At 51.0% G+C, this 26,454-nt stretch overlaps 1 protein-coding gene across 3 annotated transcripts; it reads left to right on the top strand.

The window, feature by feature from the left end:
- The first annotated feature begins 251 nt into the window (after positions 1-251).
- GAL3ST1 (galactose-3-O-sulfotransferase 1) lies at positions 252-26,178 on the top strand. Of its 3 annotated transcripts, XM_050923843.1 has the most exons (5): positions 252-353; positions 5,668-5,998; positions 18,199-18,266; positions 21,287-21,420; positions 24,385-26,178. In XM_050923843.1, the coding sequence occupies exons 3-5, from the start codon at positions 18,264-18,266 to the stop codon at positions 25,532-25,534; spliced, it is 1,287 nt and encodes a 428-aa protein (XP_050779800.1). In that variant the 5' UTR covers positions 252-353; positions 5,668-5,998; positions 18,199-18,263; the 3' UTR covers positions 25,535-26,178. The 3 variants fall into 3 exon arrangements, with proteins under 3 accessions (XP_050779800.1, XP_050779802.1, XP_050779801.1); XM_050923844.1 differs by lacking the exons at positions 252-353; positions 18,199-18,266 and having other exon boundaries at positions 4,299-5,998; XM_050923845.1 differs by lacking the exons at positions 252-353; positions 18,199-18,266; positions 21,287-21,420 and having other exon boundaries at positions 4,298-5,998.
- Positions 26,179-26,454: the final 276 nt, after the last annotated feature.

Here is a 26,454-nt window from a genome sequence, read left to right on the forward strand (position 1 = left end):
GCTGGGGCAGTCGGGGGGGGGGGTGAGTCTGAGCTGATATAGTGGCCTCGGGAAAAGCTCTGGAGTAGCTGTTATACTGGTATAAAAGGGCTTATGTCTGTCTATTAGGCTGTTTGTCACCCTGAACCAGATGAAACTCTGCTAGCCTTAGTGCTGTTATACTGGCATATCTATGTCCACACTGGGGGCGGGCAGTTCATCTGTAACTATGCTGACAGAGCAGCAAAACCTTTCAGTGTAAACAAGGTCTAAGACAAGTATCAACAGGCTGCTTGGCACGCCTTGGCCCTTTTGCCAGCAGTCTCAGCAGAGAGGTCAAGGCTTTTCCCAGGAACAGAGAAATTGATGCCTTGGTGAATTGCCCTCCCCACATGGAAAGCTTTAATGCCTGCCTCCCACGATTAAGCACTTTTAAATGCCCATCGTGGCTGCCTGCTGCTCTGCAGTGCCAGGAGAATGGAAAGACCTGGCCACTCGACCTGGGCTGTATCTGTGCAGCACGACCAGGGTGCTCTCCCTGGGGCACTGAGCAGTGAAATGTGACTTTTCCCTGTTATCCAGTCTCCTGTGCAGTGCTGTCAGCCCCTCCCAGCAGCTCCCCCAGAGTGGGGCTGTACTGGCTGGTGACACAATGTCCAGAATCTAGGCTCTCAGCAAGCACCTAGTTCTTTCTGGCCCTGCCCTAGCTGCCTTTCTTAGACTGAGCGCACAGCAGCAGCACGGCTCCTACGCCGGCCAGCATGGATCAGTACAAAGATTCCCTGCCACAGCATGGGCGCTTTCCAAGTCCCTGTCCTGGCTACAGCTCTCAGGGGGCTGCTCTCTCTCCAGACCCTGGAATGGGTGGGGTGAAGGGGGGTGGCAGGCCAATCTGATCAGAAGTACAAAGGCAAGGAACATACCCTCACTGTGCCCCTTCCTTGTCCTCCTGATGAATAGAGGCCTCGAGGGCAGAGCTGAACCACTGGCATGCATCTGGAATTCTCCCCATTCCAGAGCTGGTCAAGGGGGTGGTGGGCGGGCTGCTCATTGCCATGGAGACTAGGGCCCTTAAGGTGGTGGGAGGAGCTTGTGGCTCTCTCCGACCTGCTTTGCGGAAGGCTAGAGCTTGTCAGGCGCGTGTATCACAGTTCCCAAACAAGGAGTCACTAAGCCAGCAGCTGGGAGCCTGATGAACTGAGGCAGTGGCTGAGAGTTAGACAGATGTAGGACCGTAGACTGGCAGAGGCATCTTTCAGCTCAAGTGTCTGACAAAGGCCCATGTAAGATCCTTCAGAAGAAGGTATAAATCCTCCACCCTGGACGGTTATCGTCTATCCTGCCCATGGGAGATGTTTGTTCCTGACCCCTGAAGCTTGAGAGTTGATTTCTCTTCCACATTTTTATCGTAGCTAAAATAGCTGTGGATGTTCAGATTCTTATCAGTCTCTCATTCTCTTTGGAACCCTGCTAAGCTCATGACCTTCATGATATCCTGTGGCTGGGAGGTCCTCTGGTTAGATATGCTTTGAGTGTAAAGTAAGGAAGCATGGTCCCTCAGGGTGCGGAAAGAGAGCCTTACTATGCCCCATGATTCTGGTAGTCTATGGAGAAGGCAGTGCTACTAGAGATGGGGCAAATCCATACCCTGGAGCCAAACACTGGGGAAGCCTAGATCCAGATCCAACCCAGTATGAATGACACCATGTGATTTGGCCTGAGCTGCAGAATTCAGATCTGCTTCATGGCCTTTTCAGGGCATTTACCAACAGATTGTCCTGATGCATTCAGCTGTCGGGGGCTCACGAGCCACTAAGTTCAAACGCCAGGTACATGCTGCTGACTGATTCTGTTCTGATCTAACCTGGGCAACCTTTGGGGGATCACCCTGTTAAGTGTGACACCGTAACACAGGGGAGTTCTTCCAGACACAAGGGCTGGGTTCACGCTTGCAAAAATGAGAACCATATTTCAGACAGTGTCTGCTGTAATATATGTGCAGCCTCTGAACACTGTCTACACTACAGCTTCTATCATTGCTCTACCAATGGAAAATTACAGGTCCCTTTTTGCCAGTGTAGACTAGGCCAAGGTATGACACAAGGCATGGAAGATGCCTTGTGACGCATGCAGCTCAAGGTGTGCAAGGAGTACAAAGGCCACGGTCAGCAGTGCACAGCACAGGGCAAGGGGTGGGCAAGGAGGAGGAGGTGCAATGTGAGGTGTTAGGCATGCTTGGGGCTGCACCAGCCATGCAAGATGGCAAGTGAGGGGTGCAATATGGAGAGCAAGGAGCAGTGGGAGGCATGGGAGCAGATGAGAAACACATATGAAGGCGCAGGACTCATTGCCCAGCACAGCAAATGCTGGCTTCATCTGAATGGGACCTCGGGGGGGGAAGGGATAGCTCAGTGGTTTAGAGCATTGGCCTGCTAAGCCCAGGGTTGTGAGTTCAATTCTTGAGGGGACCATTTAGGGAACTGGGGTAAAAATCTGTCTGGGGATTGGTCCTGCTTTGAGCAGGGGGTTGGACTAGATGACCTTCTGAGGTCCCTTCCAACCCTACTCTATGATTCTATGACCTCAAGAGCTGCCTGGGGCAGGGCACAACAAACCCTGGGGAGCAAAGCGCTGCTGCATCATCCCCTTTAAAAGCAGCAGTCTGATTTGCAGGCAGATGGGAAGGAGCCAGGGCTGGGGCTGGCTGAACAATGGCCCCTATTCTGTGCCTGGGGTGATGTGTTAGGCGGTCCCGGCAGATGGGAGCAGGGTTCCACTGCTGCCACGGGTGGAAAGAGCACTTCAGCTCTGCTTACGCTGCCTACTGGGGACAAAGGAGCCTGTGGGCTAACTCGGTCCCCATCTCCCCATCAGGAGCTGCCAGCAAAGGGCCGGTTTGTTTCCTCCGAACAAAACACTGCTTCATACCCCAGGCCAGGCCCTGCCCCTCCTCCCCACACAGGTCTGCGGGCAGCACCGTGGCTAGGTATGGGCTGGATCCATGCATGAATAGAGGCCATGGGAATCAGAGACAGGCCTGGAAGAGAGGCAACTTTCAGAGCAGTGACTGAGCCTCAGGTGGGGAATATCTAGCAGCTGGGCCAGAACCCCTCTCCCTAAGCTAACAGTGCCAGTCTGTGAGTGGGTGGGTGGTGGATGCAGCATCCCTCACTATACAAAAGAGACAGGCCTTGATTATAGTGACTAAAAGGGGATTCTGTACTGAGGCTGCTAGACACAGACAGACCTTGTGGTCCCCTTTGGCTGTGTATCTGCCATCCTGAGCCGCGTGGTTTCACCACACAGGGTCTTCCTATGTCCTGGCCTGGCTGCAGTGGTCGTGGCAGGGACAGCTGATAGTGGAAATAAGGGGTGATATGAGATGATTAGCGATGGAGGTTTAGCAGCTATATGAAGCCACGAGAGGAACTGATTAAACACTAGGGGCTGAAATGCCAGCCATACACAGGTGGCACCCAGCTCTATGTGTCCCCTCTGGCAGATGTGACCAGCTCCCTCTCCCTACTGTCCTGGTGCCTGGCTGGGACCAGCCCCTGGACAAAGAGCAGCTGGTGAACGCTGCACCCAGGTGAGACAGAGGAGATGCTGCTATGAAGAGGGAAGTGCCATGAAGATCTCTCCTCTTCCATAATTTCCTCCACGATCGAGGGCACCTGCCCCTCGGGGATACCGGCTGCCCAAATAGCCCATGCAGCACGAACTACCCCCTTCCAACTGTGACTAGCCAGATGATCGTGCCCTGTCCTGTCTGACACAGACCTGGCCAGGGTGAGGACATTTGGGACCTCCTGGCTCCATTAGTGCATCTCAGCTGCCAGGATGGAGCTGCACGCCCTGGGAATACGCCAACTGGTGCCATGCACAGCAGCCTGTCTGCTTAGCAGCATGCCTGTGCCCTAAGCACATCACTCCAGCACTGCACCCCATTAAATAGAGTCCAGCAGAAGAGCCTGCTGTCCCAGCCCTCCAAGGAACTGGCACTGCTGTCTGAGAGATGCCTCTCCCTCCGTGAGCACAATGTCCCATGACAACTATGTTCCTCCGGGGCCCTGACAATTTCTCCAACGGGGGAGGTTCGTGAGTGCAGGAGTCAGAACTCTCATGGGAGCAGGGCTTAGACTGTGGAACTCCCTGCCACATGAGAGATGAGACCACAGGCCTCAGAGGGATCAGAACTCAATGCAAAACTCATCTCTTCAGCTTAGCTTCCCCTCAAGAGCTCTCCACTTGCAGGCTTTGTCTTCACTGCCAAAGAATGTGTGTTTTTACACTGATAATGGACGCAGGAGGATAGGCGAGGTCAACTATGGGCAGGGGAATAGTGTTGACCCGTGGTAGGACTTGACAGTGGGCTGGCTAACGTGCAGTCATGACCCCCCTGTAAAAAAAATCCATCTGTTTTGCAGAGAAGACAATAGCCACAGGCAAGATAAGCCGTAGCCAACCTCACCCACTTAAACACACCAGAAAAAATAATGCCATGTCCTTTAAATGAAGAGAGAGTTTATGTGATTGTAATTGGACTTTAATAGCTTGGCAGATATTCAGCTACTCCCAGATAATGCAAAGAGTCTATAAATAAATAAAGAGTAAGGGTGGGGATCAGCAATTCAGTGAGAGAAAGGTTGCCTGGGGAATCAGTGAGACTGGGACAGTGATGTGACTAAGCAGACCAGGCTGAGATGTCAGCTTCTGGCTTGCAATGGGGGTAGAGCTGAGCACAGACTGACTCCGCCTTGGATAGGATCTCTGAGACAGGCCTCAGCCGCAGAGTTCAGATCCAGATCTCAGCTCCCCAAAGGTCAAAGCAGCAAGGTTCCCCACCCCGCCCTTTTAAGAGGGTTGGAAGGGACCTCAGGAGGTGTCTAGTCCAACCCCCTGCTTAAAGCAGGACCAATTCCCAACTAAATCATCCCAGCCAGGGCTTTGTCAAGCCAGGCCTTAAAAACCTCTAAAAACCTTTCAATTGGCTTCCAACCAGGCCCACGGTGAGCAACCTCCTGAGCGGTGTGAAGCCATTTCCCAGCCCCAGCACATAGGAGACCATTCCTGGCCAATAAGCAGCCAGAGTGGGGCTTGCTGTCTGCCTCCCCACAGCCCTGGTGGGTGGAACTGGCCCTGCTGTACTGAACCTCTCATTGTGTGTTTACTGAGAAATCTCAGCCAATCTTGAAACCCCACCCCTGCTGGCAGCTGCCTGGTGAGCCAGGAACCTGTCGGCTTTCTAGCCCATCAAGCTTGCCTGCCTGGAGCTGGGTTACGGATAGGGCCCTCTCCACTAGCCACCAATGGAAACCTGTCCTGTGGTCAAGTGGCACCTGGCCCCAAATGCCAGTGGCTCCACAAGTGAACAGCAGTGCCTGCCACAAGCTCCCAGCCCTGGCTGTTTTATCTGCATGCTCCGTGCCCTGGACTCCTGCCGTGGTTGGTAGGGCTGGATTTTGCTGTGCCTAGCAGGAGAAATGGGGAAGGAGTGCATGGTCTCCAGTGACAATGTCTTTGTTGATGTCAATGCTGCAGATGGATACAAATGGTTCTGTTGTTCTCAGCCCTGGAAGGGAGGGTTGTGAATGAGCTCTCTGTGCTGCTTGAAGTGGGAGGAGAGACGAGCCTGGGAGCCAGCTAGGGTGGTGGTGAGAGCTCACTCTCCGGACATTCTCCCTCCAGGAGATGGTGGGAGGGTCCAGCCCCAGCTCCACTCCTGGGAGGAGAGACTGAGATCCTGGAGATAGCAGGCACCACTGGGAAGAAACTGCCTGCCCTGAGGCTCCAGAGTCCCAAGCTGATGGCATGGCTCTGGCACCATGGAGGTGGCATAGGGAAGGTGGCCACAACTTCTAGGGAGGGGCGAGCTGTCTTGTAAGAGCTGGCACTGGGATAACTACCCAGGAGATTCCATGTCAAAGCAACATTCCAGCACCCTTTGCATGCAGTCTGGTCCCACTGAGCCCTGGAAGAAAAGGGAAGTTTGCAGAGAGGAGCTTAAGCCAAAGAAAAGGTGAGGTTCACAGGATTTTTTTTTACGGTGTATCTACTACAGTGGGGAGTGTGTTTGTGTGTGTGTGAGAGAGAGAGAGCATGCAGGGGGAGTGTGTGTGAGAGAGACTGTGCGGGGGCGATTGTGTGGTGGAAGAATGAAAGGGGGTAAGGAGATGATAGTGTTTGTCTGTAGTGGGGAAGGAAGAGCGCACAATAGAGTGCCGGGTTGTTGTATGCAGTGGGGTAGCAGAGTCTGTGTGTGCCAGGACACTGTGTTTGTACAGAGTCTGGCTGTCACTGAGAGTGTTTGCAGGTGCAGCAGGGAGCATGGGCTTGGGAGAGGGAGATGTATGGGGAAGAGAGAAAGCCCTCCTTTTCCTCTAGGATGCCTGCTCTGCAGGAGGAGTGCCATTGGGGACAGGCTTTCTAGGCATGGAGGGCTGCAGGAGTGGGGGTAATTGTGGGAAACCTGCTGTCTCTGGGGTAGTAGTGGGGGCCATATGTGTCTACAGGAACGTGGGGGTAGCTGCGTGGGACATGCTGTCTGGGAGGGGCAGTTGGGGCCATGTTCTCTGCAGGGGCACAGCTGTGTTACTCTCATTAGGAAGGTAGCATACAAGTGGCAGGCCTGGTAGCGACCATGTCCCCTAGTCCCCCTGCTAACGGGAAGCCACAAATAACAGGAGCTGCTCCTTGCAGCCTGTATTAATTATTAATCCACTAACCTAAGACAAAGTCAATACTGAGGCTAGGCTAAGAAATTGATCCCAGGCGCATTTGCTTATAAACATCCCAGCGGAGGCCAGGCCTGGGTGGAGGAGAAAGTCCTCTCTAGCATCCCTGGGAGCGAGGGAAATGTCCCCTCCACTCCAATGACAATGGATTGGGGATTAGAGACTCCTCCTGCAGAGCCAGTCACTGGCTGGAGGAGGCAGTTACTTGGTTCTCTGCCTGTGTCTCAGGATTTAGAGAGCTGGACTCCAGATAATAGGCTTTCATGTGTTTCTTTTCACATTTAATTGATATCTCTGTAGCTTGAGTTTAGCCAACATCCTGCAGTGTCCTCGGCCCAGCCTTGGGCCAGTGCATGGGAACCAGGAAGTGAAACTGATAAGAAATAGAACAGGAAGCTGACCAGCCTGTTCACTAGCCCTGCTGAGTAAAAGGCAAAAAGTAAACAAACTGAATGGGCTAGGAAAAGTGAGTTAGATGCTTAAAGTGAGATTCTGCTTTGAATGTGTCTGCAGCAGTGACCCTCTCCATGCTCAGCAGACCTGCTACCTGTTTGTGTCCGACTCACTTTTCCTGACTTTAGTGACCAAACAAACAAAAACCCCAATAACGTTTGACTGCTCTTAACTCCTGGAAAGTCACACAGCTCTGGGAAAGTGAGCCAGATTGTATTCTGGCTTGTGCATAATTATCATCATCAATAATAATGATTAATAAAATATTAATCATAAATACCTACCTCTCATGTAGCACTTTTCATCAACAGAACTCTCAATGGAGTTTCAATGCCAAGGCCTGTTATCCGATCCCAGAACACAATGGTGTCACTGAAGCTGTAATGTGGTCTGCAGAATTTTAATGACCAGCAATGATGCATGGGAAGGAACGAGCCCAGCTTTGCTCTCTGATCCCAGGGCTGGCTGTCAAAAACTGAGCGCATTTGTTCTGGAGGCACAAGAAACATGAAAACCATTGTACGATTTTTGTCGTCCCTCCTCAGGGAAGAGATGCTCCTTATAATTGTTTCCCTGTCAGTAATCACAGGTGTAATCAGTGGTAGAGGGAAATAGCATGGCCCAGATTCTAATCATGGCAATACGTTCACCTCTAGTGCTATGCTTAAAGTCAAGGCTTTGCGGTACCCTTGGTAAAGAAAGTGGGAAGGAGTGAGTTTTCAGTGCAGCCAGTTTGCTGATGTCACAACCCCTTTACGCTCTCATCACTCACCTGAAAGCTATTGACCAGGAGTGACAATGGTCTATGCCTGATCTGCACACAGACTTGTGCCAGTTTCACTATAATGTGCTTTTAAATCCGTTTAGTTAAATCAGTGAAAAACCTTGTGTGGACGCACCTAAATTGATTTAAATGTGCCTTACATAAATTTAGTTTAATTTGGCTTTTAATTTGTTTAAACTGAATCGACAAAAAACACTTTTAAACCAATTCAAGAGTGCATGTGGGTCTTTGCACTGCACTAACTTAAGTTGATTTAAAAGCAATTCAGTTAAACCAGTACAGTTTGTGTGTAGCGAAGGCCACAGTGAGAATGGCTTGACTGACAGGCCCTTTGCACAGCAGGTTCCATACACATAGGTAGGGCCCTACCAAATTCATGGTCCATTTTGGTCAATTTCATGGTCCTAGATTTTGAAAAATCATAAATATCATGATTTCAGATATTTAAATCGGAAGTTTCACAGTATTGTAAGTGGGGTCCTCACTCAAAAGAGGTTTGTGGGAGGGGGGTGCAAAGATATTGTAGGGGGGTCATGGTATTGCCACCCTTACTTCTGCGCTGCCTTCAGAGCTGGGCGGCTGGAGAGTGGCAGCTGCTGTCCAGGAGCCCAGCTCTTACGGCAGCACTGCCACCAGCAGCTTTGCAGAAGTAAGGATGGCATAGTGTGGTATTGTCACCCTTACTTCTGCCCTGTTGCCTGCAGCGCTGGGCCCTCAGTCAGCAACTGCCATTCTCCAGCCACCCAGCTTTGAAGGCAGCAGGGCAGAAGTAAGGGTGGCATGGTATGGCATTGCCACACTTACTTCTGCGCTGCTGCTGGCGGAACACTGCCTTCAGAGCCAGGCGCTCGGCTAGCTGCTGCCACTCTCCGACTGGCCAGCTCTGAAGGCAGCACAGAAGTAAAGGTGGCAATCCTGCAATCACCCTACAATGACCTTGCAACCCCCTTACCAAACCTTTTTTTGAGAAACACTGGTCTCCCCCATGAAATCTGTATAGTACAGGGTGAAAGTAAACAAAAGACCAGATTTCGTGGCAGAGACCAGATTTCATGGTCCATGATGCATTTTTCACAGCTATGAATTTGGTAGGGCCCTAAACATAGGGCAGCCTTTTACTGCTAGTGACAGTTTTTTCTTTCTATTGTGTAAAAAGAGATTTAATCCTACTTCAAAAAGAACAGGAAAGCTTATGCTCAAACAAATTTGCTAGTCTCTAAGGTGCCACAAGTACTCCTGTTCTTTTTGCTGATACAGCCTAACACGGCTGCTACTCTGATTCCTACTTCAGCAGCCAGAGAACCCTGGTTGCCTGTGTGAAGCACCTTGACCTAGATGCTCAAAGGGATTTAGGTGCATTTCAATGGGAACTAGGCACATTGGAGAATATGGGCCCTTCGTCCCACCTCAGCAGCTTCTGCATGGCAAGGGAGACACGTTTACAAACGCTCCCACTATGCTGCTCATTTTTACATGCTGAGCACTTTGTAGGGTAGAACAGATGCTGGAGCCAGCTGGTTCTGTCAGAGAAAATCTCTCTGTTTCCAGATTAGGCTGTAATAATAATGCCTTGCATTTCTACAGCATTTTCACACCAAAGACCTTTGCAAACTGGAGTGTATAAGGAATTCCTACACTCACCACTGGATGGCGCTAGGTGTGAGTGTGCTGGTGGAGGGGCTGCTGTATTTTGGATGAGCTGTAAAATCAAAGCCTTGACCATTAGTGGGTGTGAAAGATTCCAACTCACTTTTCACACGTATCAGGGTAGTAGCTCTGGTCCTGGTCCATTTCTGGCTATGGTGTCATTGATAATCTCCTGTTCTTCACATTTCCCCCTGCATTTTCAGTTGGATGCAGGACTTAGTATCCTAAATTGTTGTTTAGTGTTTTAGGATTCTGTTAAAGAGCTGCCATGTTCCACCCCAGAGATGGCTGCATGGCAGTTCTGGGTGAAGTGATGCCTTTTTTGGCCTCCTTTGGGCTAGAAGCTGCTATGAGAACATAGGCCATTATCTTACCATTACTGCCACTCTTGAGAATAGCTACAAAACTGTCCTCCGAAGAGAACCTATTAAACCCACTCTCTTCTCTGCCAGACGTGTTTGCTGGCCATTTGATAAAATCACCTTGGGGGCTATAGAGGTTGGAGTCAAGGCCATTAGGTGCATTTCAGTGGGGCTTAGGGGGCTGCTTGTCTAATGGGACAAACGATAGCCTGACCCTAGTATGTTTATGCAGCAATGTGACGTTTCAAGGCCACAGGAGGTGAGTTACGATGCAACTGCTCCAGTAGTAGTTTTCCTGTCTAGCCTGGAGGTAGAATCATAGAATCGGAGGACTGGAAGGGATGTCTTCTAGTCCAGTCCCTTACACTCAAGGCAAGGCTAAGTAATTATCTAGATCAGTGTTTCTCAGACTGGGGTCTGCGAGGGTACTCCAGGGGATCCGCGGGCATCACAGATCAACTCCTTCCCCTCTAATTCCCAGAGGCTACTGAAGCCAAACTGGGAGATTTTAGGTGCTAGAAGCCTGGCAGCGCAGCGGCGCTAAGCAGGCTTCCTACCTGCCCTGGCTCCACAGCACTCCTTGAAGCAGCTGGCACATCCCTTCAGCTCCTGGATGGAGGCCGGGAGTCTCCATGTGCTGCCCCCGCCCCGAGTGCCAACTCTATAGCTCCCATTGGCTGGGAACTGCAGCCAATGGGACCTGCAGGGGCAGTGCCTTTGGGAAGAGGCAGCACACAGAGACTCCCTGAACCTCCAACCTAGGAGCCGCTGTCAGAGGGGTGTGCCAATTGCTTTTGGGAGCCACCTGAAGTAAGCACTGCTTGGATGGAACCTGCACCCCCTCCCACACCCCAACTCCCTGCCCCAGTCCAGAACCCACATCCAAACTCCCTCCCAGAGCCTGCATCCCACACACACCCTGCACCCCAATCCCCTGCCCCAGCCTGGTGAAAGTGATTGCTGGGGGAGAGCAAACAATGGAGGAAGGGGGGGATGGAGTCAGTGGTGGGGTGGGGCCTTGGAGGAAGGGGTAGGATGAGGGCAGGGCCTGGAGCTAAATGGATGGGCTTGGGGGTCCCCAAAAAATTTTAAATCAAAATGGAGGTCCTCGTGTTGCTAAAGTTTGAGAACCACTGATTTAGACCATCCCTAACAGATGTTTGTCTAACCTGCTTTTAAAAATCTCCAATGGTGGAGATTCCACAACCTCCCTGGGCAATTTATTCCACTACTTAACCACTCTGACAGGAAATTTTTCCTATTGTCCAACTTAAACCTCACGGGTATTCCTGGTGCTGCCATCCCAGTGGTATCAGCCATTTCAGTCAGTGCCTAGATAGATCCCCTCCTAACCTGGAGGTGTTGGGGTTGGAAACACAGACTGGTGTTTGATGATGCCTCTGGTTGCTGATGGGGTGGCTCTTTGTCATAAGCCCAGGAGGAGACTATCTTTCCTGAGTCAAGCCATAGCCACTGGGCCAGAGGGAGAGAAATTCTGCTGGGAGCCGAGGTGCCAGGTCCCTCTTGAATGACTCGGAGGAAGTGAGGCATTAGAAAGACCATAGCTGCTGCTGCCAGGCTGGTAGGAAGGGGATCAGCTTTCTGATCCTTGTGCTCAGATACGAAGGCTGCTAGGGATACAGCAGTGAAGGGTAGAAAGGACAGCAGCAGAGAGGCAGTTTGTGAGAGCATTCCCCCACTGCCCCTGGGAGGTCTGCCTATCACTAGATGATGCCAATAGACAAAAAGCTGGCACCCTTCTGCCCCCACCCAGCTTCAGATCCAGAACTATTCCTATGGGCCAGGCTTAGTGGAAGGGAGGCAGCTAGCTCTGCCTGAGACACTAGGCTGCAGTGTTGGGTGTCAGAGATAAGGGAGTCCTGTTACCAGCTGCTGCCCTCAACCTCAGGATCCATTTACAGGTTCCATTCATTATTCAGTGAGATGGGAATCTCAGCAGCAACCAGTCAGCACTCAGTGCTTAGCCCACTCCCCTTTCTCAAGAGAGGGAATGGACAAGGGAGGAATCCCCACTGGTACGGAGAGGGCACTGATGGGGGAAAGTTCACACAGGTGAAGGAAATTACAGATTTCAAGGTCAGAAGGGACCATTGTGATCATCTAGTCCGATCTCCTGTATCGTACAGGCCAGAGACCAGCCCCTAGATAATTCCTAGAGCGGAGTGTTTGGAAAGCTTCCAATCCTGATTTAAAAATGGAGAGTGATAGAGACTCTAGCAGGAGGGGAGGGATAGCTCAGTGGTTTGAGCACTGGCCTGCTAAACTCAGGCTTGCAAGTTCAATCCTTGAGGAGGCCTTTTAGGGTGCTGGGGCAAAAATCTATCAGGGGATTGGTCCTGCTTTGAGCATGTGGTTAGACTAGATAACCTCCTGAGGTCCCTTCCAACACTGAGATTCTGTGGTTCATTTTTTCTTTTTTCAGGGGAGGGAGAGCTCAGTGGTTCGAGCACTGGCCTGCTAAACTCAGGGTTGTGAACTCAATCCTTGAGGGGGCCATTTAGGAATCGGGGGCAAAATCAGTACTTGGTCCTGCTAGTGAAGGCAGGGGGCCTGACTTGATGACCTTTCAGGGTCCCTTCCAGCTCCCTGAGAGAGAGATAGGACTCCGGGTAAATTGCTCTCACTGTTAAGAATGTACCCCTCTCCTGTGTAACACTCTTAAAGGTGACAGGGAGGGCAGAGATCCCACACTGTTACGCTTATAAGAAGCACACAAGGTCTTTTTCAGGGAAAAGGCAATACACCACATTTATTGAGATACAACAATTAGCATAGGCATTCAATAACACACACAGTCCTGCCAGTCAGTCAATGTTATAGTTACCAGTCCATAGTCTGGATCAATCTAGTGGCCAGCTAGGTTGATCACAGGTAGGTAGGAGCCAAGTTCTGTTAGTCACAACACAATTCTCCAGGGAAGTCTTGGCAGGAGGAACCCGAAGTTTCATGGCAAGGCACCCTGTTTACATACTGATTTTCCTTCCCTGGGACCAATGAGTTTTGCACCATCATGCTGTAATCAATTGTTGTTTGATGAGTGCTTGTTTTCTTAAATTGTTTTTCTCATCCTTTATCTTATTCTTTCATTAAGTCTCTCAGGGAGTTATCCCAGGCTGGTTTTGATCACAGCTATCTTGTCTTCATTGATAGGTGCCTGTCTCATCTTTAGAGTCATCAATCTGCCCTCCTCTGATATTCCAATAGGGACATGTTGCAGCCTCTGGCACCCTGCGTTTGTCTCCGGTTCCTCCCTAGAACATCTGGTTCAGCGATGGCCTTCACACTTATCTCTTAACACCCATTCCTAATTCACACGCAAAACAGAATTAATTTACACAGAACATTTTGAACAGGAACATCAATTTGCAATGCAGAAGAAAAACAATCATGACATTCTTTGACTTATTTTAAAATGCTAAGTGGTGACCCTGAAACGTCTGTTACTGGCGTGAAATCAGCTCAGATACAGGATTATACAAAATACAAACATAAAATCCTACCACTACAACAGGCCTGGGCTCGCTCTCTCTCTCCCACTCACCCCCTCCCCTTTTGGTCTGCACACGGTAATGTTTTTGGAAGTATGAAGGGGCCTCAGTTTCAGTTTTTCGCCCTGAGCCGCCCAAAACCTCTGTGGGCCTTGCCTGGAGCTCAGCATTGCTGCAAGCAGCTGTCCCGTCCCCAGGTAGCATGTCTCCTTGTCCTGACACAGAGGACAGCATTGCTGCAATGCAGTCATTCACACACAGCTCTAGCCTCAGTGTCAGACCTTGAACCTGCCCATTCCCTCTGCTCCTGGGACTTCCAGAGAACTCATCCCTTGCAGGCTGCGGCTGGCGGTTTGCAGGTGCTGTACCCTTTTCACTTCCCTCTGGTCACTGCTGGCTGGCTTGGGGCTTCCTAGACAAGTTGAGGGGATCAGGCAGGAGGGGCTGTGCTTCCCAGGAAAAGTTGTATGCAACCTGGGCCTAGGGTGGGGTGGGGTAGTAAGAATGAGTGGTGTCCCTCTGGATCCAGGATCAGGTGCATCCCATGTGCCTATGAACTATGGAACTAGAGAGCAGCAGGAAACTGTCCCTGGGGAGGCTGGGTTGCAGGGCTCAAGAAGAGGAGAGCCTTTTCCTTGGCAAGCAGGTGAAAAGTTTACTGCCCCATGGATATCTATAAGGCTGTCCTGGCAGGTGCATGTCTGTGCAGAGCTGCCCCCTGTGGGAGTGAATCTGATGTGTGTGTCCTTCTGCTACCAGGTGTGTAGACTTAGGCTATTTCTACACTGGAAACTTCAAAGTGCTCCCACGGCAGTGTAGTCACGCACAAGCGTGGTAATCCACCTCCACGAGGGAATAGCTCCAGGCACTCGGAGCCTGTCCACACTAGTGCTTTAAAGTGCTCAAAAGTGCTGTGTGATTTTTTACGCCCCCCCCCCCGAGCCAGCAAGTCAGAGCGCTATAAAATGTAAGTGTAGACAAGTCCTTAGACCAGGTTGTGTGTATTTCTGGGCACCTCTGCCCCTGCTTGGATGGTTTGACTTTCATGTGTGTGCCTGTGTGCACAGGTGGCTCCAGGCCCCTGGAAATTAGTCTGAATGATGGATGCAGGTCCCCAAGCATGCTAGGCCTGTACACACCTAAAGAAAGCCATGGTCCCTGCCCTGACGAGTTTGCAGTCTAAAGAGAGCGAGCTAGACAGGAGGGCAAAGTCAGAAGGCCTGGGACCCGCGTGACCAGGGGTGGCTCCAAGCACCAGCACACCGAGTGCATGCTTGGGGCGGCAAGCCACTGGAGGCACTCTGCCAGTTGCCGTGAGGGTGGCAGGCAGGCTGCCTTCAGCGGCATCCCTGCGGATGGTCCGCTGGTCCCGCAGGAGGTCCGCCGAAGCCAGGGGACCAGCGGACCCTCTGCAGGCAAGCCACCAAAGGCAGCCTGCCTGCCCTCCTTGGGGCAGCAAAATGCCTAGAGCTGCCCCTGTGCGTGACCCAGCGACGCACATCCTGTTACACACTTGCCATCTGTGTGGCAATGCTGGTCCCTCTGGGCTCAGATTGGCTGCTGTTGTCGCCCACGCATGCTGAACTGATTGGTGTGAGTGTAGGGTGAGGAGGGGGCTGTCGGGAGACATAGAAGGTCAAATGGTTACAGCAGCTTCTCTGGACTCCATGGGCACAGCATGGGCTTCTTTAGCTGGCAGTGCCCCCGCTCTTGTCTAGAGTCACTGAAGCATGCGGGTGGGTGCAGATTACCGTCCCCTTTTGCCTGCAAGCTGCTGTCTTTGCCATCCCTGTTGCGCCTCGGCTGATGCCTTAAGATGAGCAGTGCTTGGGCAGGAGGCCCTATGCAGCGTGTGGCTGGAAGTGAAGTAGGAGGAGGTGCTCCACCTGGAGCTGTGCTGTGCAGCGAGATGTGAAGCCAGTGACCTGAACTGCTTTTGTCCAGCCCTTGTGGGAATGTCATGGGATGCTCAGCCTTTGTTTCCACTACCCACGAGACTGCTACTGTTGCGGGCATGAGAAACAGCCCAGTGCCACCTGGTGGTGAGTCAGTTTCTGCTGCTGCCCACAGGAGAGAGCTTGGCCCCTGTGAGTATCAGCAACGCCCCTTCCATTCCTTGGCTTCCCCCAGCTTGAGCTGCCCCCCCCTCCAAGGGGCAGTCCCTCTTTGCAGGCTGTGAACAGCCTTTAAACACTCTGCAGGGACTCCTAGCGATAACGAGCCATAGTCGCGAAATAACAGCTTCCGCGAGAGGAAAGCAGGAGCAGAGCAGGTGGCAAAGTGCCCCAGAGTGAAAACCACTGGTTAATATAAAGATGACAGTTTAATGTTCTGTACCTCAGTGTAAACTGGTTGGGACTCACCACCCATGGCACCTCCTGCTAGTGATTTCGGGAATTAGCTCGATTCCAGTGGAGCACCCCCTCCTGATGGTGTCCCATCAGTTGTTCTGCCCTCTGTTGGTGTCTCTGGGACCCACGTTGCTCCCTGCTCGGCAGCATCCTCTTTGAGGCCACTGCCCTCCAGCAGTGTCCCTTAGTCCATCTGGACCCCCTTCCAGTGATCAATGATCAGCAGTCCTCTACTCCAGCCACCATCTGCAACTCCACACCCCAAATCTAATCCTTCTTGTCAAGGATCTGGTGTAGGCTGTAACAGCCCCTCCCTACAGCCGATGGCTGGGTGTACTGCAAGGAGGAAGGGGGGAGACCCAGGCCCGCCCTCTACTCTGGGTCCCAGCCCAAGGACCCTTTGGCGTTAGTCTTGCTGTCCTCTTTCTTTCCCCTCCTCTGTCTGTTCCCCTGGGCTGCTTCCCCTACAGCCCCTTGCACCCGCTAGGCCCTTCCCTTCAGGGCCTGCAGCCTATGGGCTAGAGCCTTCTAGCCTCCCTGAGCCGGCCCTGCCCTGCCCTGCCGTCCATGGTGCTAGTCTCCCCCTTGGAGACTGACCTTCCCCTGTCAAAAGCCTGGGACAGACTGACTGCTCCTGCTCTGGGCAGCCTTTATATATGGGTGAGCCTGGCCCTGATTGGTTCCCTCCAATCTGGGCCCTGATTGGCTCCCCATAAACCCTTTTCTAATTGGCTCCCGGGCTGTGCAGGCTCCCTGGCCTGCCACAGCCCATCCTCCCAGGGAGTGGGGCAGTGCGCCCCACTACACCCCGCCAGAAGAAAATGGGGCTGCGTCTAGATCCCGCCTGCTGGCCCACAGTGCTGTCCTGTGACGCTGCTGGGCCTGCCATCTCACACAGGGGAACTGACCTTCGCTGTGGCTGAGGGAGCAACCCAGGTCTTAGTTATTGTATTCTTCCCACCTGTAGTCTAAACCAGAGCCGAGGTCTAGCAAACACAGCCAGCTTTCACCTGGAATTCATACTCACCCAAACACTCAGCTGGCCCCTTGCTCACTGTCACTGTCTGAAGATCTGTTCAACACCCAGATAAATTGAGACAAAAGGGGTCTGATTCCAGCCCAGCCAACAGCTCCCCCCACAACAAACTAGTGCTCTTGGCACTCCAGCCTCCCTGCCAGGCTACATCCTACTTCTGACTCACTAGGGCACACCCAGAATTCTCTGGCCTTTGGACCTCATCCCACGGAGCCCGGAAGCCAGACTTTGCGGATCCATGAGCTTCCTTCCCACCCAAGGACTGGATCCCTAGATCATGCCCTAATCCACCCCCTGGGAACCTCTGGTGTGAATTTGTTCCTTACAGACCACCATGGTTAATGTACAGAAGGCTGTGCTCTGACAGACAGCTGGGCCGGAAGCTGCTCACTCAGTCATTTTTCTCCAGCTATTTCATTAGAGCTAAATCTACTTCACTTAACAGAAAGAGAAGCTTCAGCAGTGACTTGATCACAGCCTATAAGTAGCTACATGGGGAACAAATATTTAACAATGGGCTCTTCAGTCTAGCACACAACGGTCTAACATGATCCAATGGCTGGAAGTTGAAGCTAGACAAATTCTGACTGAAAATAAGGTGTAAAGATTTAACAATGAGAGTAATTAACCATGGGAACAATTTCCCCAGAGGTGTGGTGATTCTCCATCCCTGGCAATTTTTAGATCAGGATTGGATGTTTTTCTAAAAGTTCTGTCCTAGGAACTCTTATGGAGCAGGTCTCCGCCCTGTGTGAGACAGGAGGTCAGATGATAATGGTGGACCCTTCTGACCTTGGAATCTAGGACTCGCTCACCATTTCTGTAGCTCAAGCAGCTGCACTTGGCACATACGGGCTTGTTTTTACCATCCCAGCACTGTGTGCCTAAGCTACTTTTAATAGTTACCCTGGTCTTCTGGGGTTGAGGTTGCTGGTATTTCTCACCCTTAATGTGCCCGTGTTTTGTCTGGAAATTTCTCTAGGTGTTTTTTAAGTGATTTAGAATTTATCCGTGAAAGGAGTCAGTGTGGGGGTCTTTAATCTGTCATTGTGTATGCAGGGCTCTCTAACTCCACCAGGTTCCCAGGAGACACTGAGTAGTGAGCCTGGGGACAGAAGGCCTGGAGCCTCACTTCCCAGGAGGCCTCTTAGAGGTTAGGGGGTTGCTGAAGCAGACTCAAGCCCTGTGGGAGTCCAGGGGAGCCTGAGGAAGAGCAGAAAGGAACGGGGTCCACAGCAGGAGTGCAGGCAGGCCCCATCACACCTAGCGGCTGAGACGTGCACTTATGAAGCATCCGTTGCTGTTTCTGATACCTTGCCAGTTGTTTTGTTGTCTGTTTGCAGCTGGTTGGAAAGGATCTCACCATCCAAGCAGCCAGGAGAAAGCAGGACCTGATGAGAGAGGTGACATGGTGAGATCAATTAGCTGTGTGTCCTTCTCAGCAGAGGACACTTTGGCAACAGGCCAAATATGTGAGGCTTCCCACAGGAAATAATTTAAATGTGTGCTTGAAAAACTGCTTGCTCCTTCATCCCATTCTTGAGTTTTTCAGGGGACTCCTTTGAGCCCAGAATGCTAGGAGGTGGTGTGTGATTTGGAGCAGTGGTTCTCAGCTTTTCCAGACTACTGCCCCCTTTCAGGAGTCTGATTTGTCTTGTATACCCCCAAGTTTCACCTCACTTACAAACTATTTGTTTACAAAATCAGACATAAAAATACAAAAGTGTCACAGCCACACTATTACTGAAAAATTGCTTGCTTTCTTATTTTGTCTGTATGCTAGTGCTTTTTATGTAGCCTGTTGTAAAACTAGGCAAATATTTAGATCAGTTAATGTTCCCCTTTGGAATCTATGAATTTATTAATTTTGTTAGAAAAATAATTTTAAAATAGAACTGGTCAAGAATTTTTGGATGAACCATTTTTAATTAGAAAATGCTGATTTGTCAAACCTGAAATCTTTGTGGGAAAAGGTCAGTTCTGACAAATGTCTTGTTTTGAACATTTTTTGGAAAAAATGGTTTTGAAATTGTCAGAATGAAAAGTTCATTTTTTCAGTTTGGAATGATGTTCTGTTTCTAAATGTCAGCTAAGTAGAGTAAAAATGATAAAAATTATAAAGGTCAAAATTGAAATGAAACACTGAAATTATTGAAACAAAACATTGGGATTGACTCAGATTGTTGGTTTTGCAAAAGATTTTGAAATTGTAACGTTTCGTCCTGATTTGGGAGAGGACATTTTTTTGAAATCTCAGCATTTTTTCCAGGGCAAGAAAACGCTTTCCCTCCCAGCTCTATTGAAAAATGACAATAGCCATCCTCAATTTGGCAGCTTCATCGGAATGTTCTTTATCCCCATTTGATATTCTTCCTTTGTCCCTGAGGGCTTGTCTACACTGCCACTTAAGTCTAAGTAACTTATGTAGCTCAGGGGTGTGAAAAAGCCACCCCCCTGAATGATGCAAGTTACATCGACCTAAGCGCTGTCCATACCTGTGCTAAGCTGGCGGGAGACGCTCTCCCACCGACACAGCTTGTTGAGATGGAGTAATTATGCTGACGGGAGAGCATTCACCAAATGCGCTACATCAGTACAACTGTAGTGTAGACTAGCTCAGTGGCTCTCAACCCTTCCAGACTGCTGTACCCCTTTCAGGAGGCTGATTTGTCTTGCCTGCCCCCAAGTTTCACCTCACTTAAAAAACTACTTGCTTACAAAATCAGACCTAAAAATACGAAAGTGTCACAGCACACTATTGCTTGCTTTCTTATTTTTACCATATTATTATAAATAAATCAATTGAGAGTATAAATATTGTACTTACATTTCAGAGTGTAGTACACAGAGTAGTATAAACAAGTCATTTCTGTATGAAATTTTAGCTTGTACTGACTTCATTAGTGCTTTTTAAGTAAAACTAGGCAAATATCTAGATGAGCTGATGTACCCCCTGGAAGCCCTCTGCATCCCCCCAGGGATACATGTAACCTTGGTTGAGAACCACTGCACACCAGCCCGCAGATCTGTATACACAGGGCAGAGTCTGGTAGTATGTCTGTGGAACAAGCTATTACCATAGGACAGGGGTGGCCACCCTGGGGCTTTGGAGCCACATGAGGCTCTTCAGCTGTTAACATGCAGTTCCTTGTCTAGGCACCGATTCCAGGGCTGGAGCCACAGGCGCCAACTTTCCAATATGCCCAGGGGGTGCTCACTGCTCAACCCCTGGCTCTGCCTCAGGCCCAGCCCCCACTCCACCCCTTCCCGCCCCCTCCCCTGAGCCTGACATGCCCTCGCTCCTTCCCCATCCCCCCAGAGCCTCCTGCACACCATGAAACAGCTGATCGGGAGGTGTGGGGAGGGAGGGGGAGGTGCTGATCAGCGGGACTGCTGGTGGGCGGGAGGTGCTGGGAGTGTGGGGATGGGGGAGCTGCTGGGGAGCTGCTGATGTATTACTGTGGCACTTTGGCAATGTGCATTGGTAAATTCTGGCTCCTTCTCAGGCTCAGGTTGACCTTCCCTGCCATTGGAAATAACACTAACCCTCTCTGTCTCTAGGCATTTCTGGTGAACCCATCATCTGGGTATGTCAAGTGGCACTAACTCTACTCGTTGATTTCCTGGTTGCCATAGATCAGTAAATTAACACCTCTGTGTACAGACAGTCCATCCCAAATGGAGTGATGGACTTTGAAGGCTAGCAGGGACCGTGGTTATCTGGTCTGATCTGTAGTATAACACAGGCGAGAGAGAATGTACCCATTTCTTCACATATGCCTTTGTTTCATTTCTTTGTTGCTCCTTTCCACTGCTTTGGCTGCTGCACCAAAACATTAGCATAAACCCACAACTTCTAACCACGCACACATTAACAACAATGGGCCAGATTTTCAGAAGAGCTCAGCTAGCAATAAGGGGCAGTGAGGGTAATTAACCATTGGCTCAGTCCACCAAGGGTTGTGGTGGATTCTCCATCGCATGCAATTTTTAGAGCAAGATTGGCTGTTTTTGTAGAAGCTCTGCTCTAGTTCAGGTGGGATGGATTCAGGGAAGTTCTCTGGCCTGTGTTATGCAGGAGCTTATGCTAGATGGTCACAGTTAACCCTGCTGGGGTAATAATCTAGGGATCAGAACCCTTTTCTTCCCAGGGATGTTTGTGTCCTCCACATCTCCTCTCCCTTTCCCGTCTAGGGTGACCAGACAGCAAATGTGAAAAATCAGGATGAGGGTGGGGGATAATAGGAGCCTATATAAGAAAAAGACCCAAAAATCGGGACTGTCCCTATAAAATCAGGACATCTGGTCACCCTATTCCCGTCCCTTCTACCTTGGCCATCCTCTCACTCTCTCTGTCTGTCTCTAGAGAGTTACTGAAGCTTTTCTCTGGTTGCCTGCCTCCCTAATTGCTCCTCTCTCTGGGATTTGCAGGTGACCGCAATGCTGCAGAAGAAGCAGCACTGGAGGTCCATGTGCAAGGGGCTTGTTCTGGGAACTGTCCTGACCAGCTTCATGCTGCTGCTGTACTCCTATGTGATTCCACCCCTGCAAGTCAGCACGATGGAGTGAGTGAGTCCCTCCTTGCCATAGGGTCTGGGCTTTCTCTAGAACAGCTCCTTTCCATCCGCTCAGAAATGTTGCCTCCAGAGGTGGGGAAGGGCTGGCTCAGGGGATTGGCAGGTGGGGTACGGAGCCACATTGGGTCAGCTCCAGCCCAGGTGGATTCAATCAAGGAGTGAAATGGTACCTCTACACTGCAAAGAAAACCTCCCAGCAGTGAGTCTCAGAGCCCACGTCCACTGACTCAGGCTCACGCCACAGGGCTAAAAATAGGAGAGCAGATGTTCCCGCTGGGGCTGGAGCCTGGGCTCTGAGACACACATCCCTGGCTGGGTTTCAGAGCCTGGGCTCCAGTCTGAGCCCTGGCACCTCCACAGCTATTGTTAGCCTTTTCTCACAAGCCCAAGTTGGCTGCCCTGGGCTCTGAGACTTGCTGCCACTGAGGGGTTTTGTAGTGTAGTCGTCCTGAAAGTTGTCGTCTGTGTGAAGTCAACTGGGGGGCTCAGTCCAGTTCTACTGGACAAGGATAAATGTCACAAAACAACACCCCAGTTCTCAGAAGAGAGCCCATGGCTGGAAGAGCTCCCATGGCAAAGTTGAGCCCCCTTGGCTGAGAGGCTTGCTCAGCTGCCTCTGCCTGTGATGGGCCATTCTGATCTGGGAGCTATTACCCACTTGCTTTCTCACTTGCACACCTTTGAGAGCTACAGATGCAAAGTGCTGCATTAGAGCTTGCTACTGATGTATAATTATTATCTAGCCATGGTGGACAGTGGTAGATGGACAGTCCTGCCTTGGCCAGGTCCCTTCTAAAGGAGAGTTCAATCTCCCATCTCACTAAATTATCTTGAAGCTGCCGACAAGAGGCCAGTGGGTGCCAGTCATGGTGGAGGCGTTTCTGATGGGGACGCATGTGTTAGAACTGGGCTGAGACGCACCAGTCTTATTGCACATGGGAACAGCCAACAGATTGTACACACACCAGGGTAGCAATAGCTCCATCCATTTCAGCCTCCGATCACAATGTCCTCCCCAGTCCCTGGGCTTCTCACACTGAGCCTGAGCTATCGTCATCCTAGAAGCAGCTCTCTGTGCTCTGGGCCACATGCTCTATATCTCAAATGGGAAGGGAAAGGACAATTGCTGGTGCAGAAATGGCAGAACGGTGAAAACCTCCAGGCTTCTGCTGATTCACAGGGACAAACTCCTCCTTCTCCTTGGGGTACATGGAGGGGGCTGTCACAGAGATGGAATGATAAGGGCTGCACTGTTGCAGCATTAGAGCCAATATGGGGCCGTGTTGAAGACTAAGGAACATTCCCTCGCCAATGAGAGACAGCCTGGTCCCCACCTTAATCAATACAGGGGTAGGGTGAGGTTTAGTCTGACCCTGTGTGTTTCCCCACCGCTCCCAGCAGCAGGGATCAGTGGGGCTTGCCCACTTTAAAAAACAGCTACTCCAAGGAGAGGTTTCAGAGACTCTAATAAGTCCACCAGGGACTTTGCTATTGCTAGTGATTTTATGTGGAAGGTGCTCAGATCCTACAGTGATGGGCAGCAGGATAAAACTCTTTACATAGATCAATAAATAGATTCAGAATAGGGAAGATCAGACTTGATGAGTGGGTGTTTGCTGCCATACACAGATGTAACCTGGTGAAGGGGAAAGGAGACAAAATCCAACAGCTTCAGTTATTGCAAGTGCCAAAGGTCCCATGAGCCAGCCAGAAAAGCCCCTGAATGAAGGGAAGGGGCTGGATTCCAGTCTGTGTCACCCTGGTGTAAATCCGTAGTAACTCCAGTGAAATCCTCACTGACTTTACTGTTTACCTCGCTGTTCCTGACAGGTGCTGGCCTCAGGCTGCCATGATTCTCTGAAAGGACAAACTTGCTTTCAAATCTTGGGGCCAAATTGTGACTTCAGATTGGTGGCAATTGAAGGCAGAGTTTGGTTCACTAAATTCGTACCAAAGGATGTCAGCTCCCGGGGATTGGTTGGCTTGGGAGTTGGGAATCGAGCGTGGAGCCTTTCGCCCCTGCCATTGTTTCTAGTCAAGCCCAGGACAGCAGATGGAATGGAAGTTAGGAGCCTAACTCCTTTTGAGCATCCTCCCTAGTGACTAAAGCGCCTCTCATCTGACGGCTGTACAGCGGCCAGGGTTACTTACAATGATGTCAGGCTAGTTCCTACTGAGCAGGTGTGCACATCACCCCTGCACTTATTGGCCCTGTTGCTGGCAATGATATCAGAGAGGCTGAGCACTGAATGGGCCATTGACCTAGCCCAGGTACTTCAGGAAGAGGCCCTGTCAAAACTATTATATAGGGCTTGGTTTCCTCTCCACCTCACAGCTGGTCCCTCAGTGCGGGCAGCGTGTGCCGGGGAACCTGCCGTGTGGCTGTCTGTGCTGTACCCATTCAGGGGATCAGCAGAGGACTCTCGTGCCCAGAGCCCTTGAGCCAGCACCTTTCCCCAGAGCTGAACTCCCTCGGAAAGGAATGGCTCTTTTCTGCAGGGCCCTCATGGCTGATCTGGTCTGGTCTGAGGGGGGATTTGATAGCTGCTTTCAACTACCTGAAGGGGGGTTCCAAAGAGGATGGATCTAGACTGTTCTCAATGGTAGCAGATGAGAGAACAAGAAGTAATGGTCTCAAGTTGCAGTGGGGGAGGTTTAGGTGGATATTAGGAAAAACTTTTTCGCCAGGAGGGTGGTGAAGCACTGGAATGGGTTACCTAGGGAGGTGGTGGAATCTCCTTCCTTAGAGGTTTTTAAGGCCTGGCTTGACAACGCCCTGGCTGGGATGATTTAGTTGGGGATTGGTCCTGCTTTGAGCAGGGGAGTGGACTAGATACCTCCTGAGGTCCCTTCCAACCCTGATATTCTATGATTCTATGATTGTGGTGGCTGAGCAAAGCCAGCGCAGAGATCCAGCCCTCAAGGATATACCTGTTCTTTCCTTTCCTCCAGGATTCCTATCCCTTACTCCTGCTCCTCCTATCCTGCCCAGGCCAGGGTGCCAGATGTGGCAAACAGCACCCACAGTCCCCCAGGGCAAGGGTGTCTGCCCAAGCTGGACATCATGTTCATGAAGACACACAAGACAGCCAGCAGCACCATCCTAAACATCCTCTTCCGCTTTGGTGAGAAGCACCGCCTCAAGTTCGCCTTCCCCAATGGCCGCAATGACTTCTTCTACCCCTCCTACTTTGAACGCAGCCAGGTCCAGGACTACCAGCCCGGCATGTGTTTCAATATCATTTGCAACCACATGCGCTTCCAGTACCAGGAGGTGCGCAAGCTACTGCCAGCTGACACCATCTTTCTGACAGTGCTGCGGGACCCCGCCTACCTCTTTGAGTCCTCCTTCCACTACTTTGGGCGCATCATCCCCCTCACCTGGAAGCTGCAAGGTGAGGACAAGCTGGCAGAATTCCTCCGTGATCCATGGCACTACTATGATCCTAACGGGTTCAACGCTCACTACCTCCAGAACCTGCTCTTCTTTGACCTAGGCTATGACAACAACATGAATGCCAACAGCCCCTTGGTGGACCAGTACATCCAAGAGATCGACCAACATTTCCATCTGGTCATGCTGTTGGAGTACTTCGATGAGTCCCTAGTGCTCCTGAAGGACCTGTTGTGCTGGGAGCTGGAGGACATCCTCTACTTCAAGCTCAATGCCCGCAAGGACTCCACTGTCTCCAAGATGACGGGTGAGCTCTATGAGAAGGCCACCTACTGGAACCTCATTGATGCCAAGCTCTACCGCTACTTCAATACCACCTTCTGGCGCAAGGTGGAGGCCTATGGGTGGGAGCGAATGGCCAGGGATGTGGCTGAGCTGCACCGGGAGAACGAGAAGATGAAAAGCATCTGCATCGATGGAGGGCGCCCTGTGGATGCCAATGCCATCCAGGAGTCCTCCATGCAGCCATGGCAGCCGCTGGGCCAGAAGTCCATCTTGGGTTACAACTTGAAGAAGAAGATAAACAAGAAGCACCGGAAGCTGTGCCGCAAGATGCTGACACCCGAGATCCAGTACCTGACCGACCTGGGCGTCAACCTCTGGATCACCAAGCTCTGGAGCCACGTGCGGGAGTTCTTAAAGTGGTAACATGTGAACTGCAGCTGTCCCCAACTCCCTCCCCTCCGCTGTCCCCATCCCCACCCAAGAGAAGAACCAAGTGATTTCATTTTAATTTCTTCCTTACGTCTGTTGGCTGGATAGGGGACATGACGCATCGTCAATGATCAGAACTGGCTTGAGGCTCCAACAGGGAATAGTAAGTTACAGACCACGCCTCCCACCCCCTGTTCTGGAGATCTGGTTACACAGGAGAGAAGAGGAGCCTCTGACACTTGCAAGTGGACATTCACTGGGGTGTGAGTACGGAAAGAGTCAGTTGGCCAATCCTCCTCCCACCTAGTTCCTCAACACCATCAGTCTGGGATGCTCCTGGGTCAGTTTCCACCACTGCATCCTCAGGTCAGTGCTGCACCACTGAGTCCAGCCATCTTAGCCTGCTCCCCTGAATGAGCTGAGGGCAGGCCCTGGGGAGCACGACCTGGACACGGGACACTAGAACTGATTACAGTATCTTACTAGTTGTTTGGGGGTTGCTTTTCACGATGTTTTTTTCCCTTCTATTTGAAAGCTTTGAGGGCAGCGTCTGTGACAGCGGGATCCCAGCCCGGGTCCATCACTCATGTTAATAGCATTATATGTGTCACAGTGTAAACAAGAGACAAGCTATAGGAGTTGCAAGTGTGTGTGTGTGTGTTTGTACTGATGGCTGAGTTTCTGTGCTGCACACTGAGTGTATGCTTTAATGTGTATGTGTTACTCCAGCTGCAAGAATGTATGTGCAATGCATTGCAATGTGTGAAGGAATCTCGGGGGGATGGAGGATGTCAGATGTGTTATACTGTATATTCTGGGTGTGAGTGCGCTTGTGAACAATACATTACTCTGTGTGTGTGTGTAAATAGTGCATGACAGTAAACATTGGAATTAAGGGGGGGATGGCCAGTATA

Source organism: Gopherus flavomarginatus, chromosome 15, assembly GCF_025201925.1.
Source record: "Gopherus flavomarginatus isolate rGopFla2 chromosome 15, rGopFla2.mat.asm, whole genome shotgun sequence".
In the NCBI taxonomy this organism is placed as follows: domain Eukaryota; kingdom Metazoa; phylum Chordata; order Testudines; family Testudinidae; genus Gopherus; species Gopherus flavomarginatus.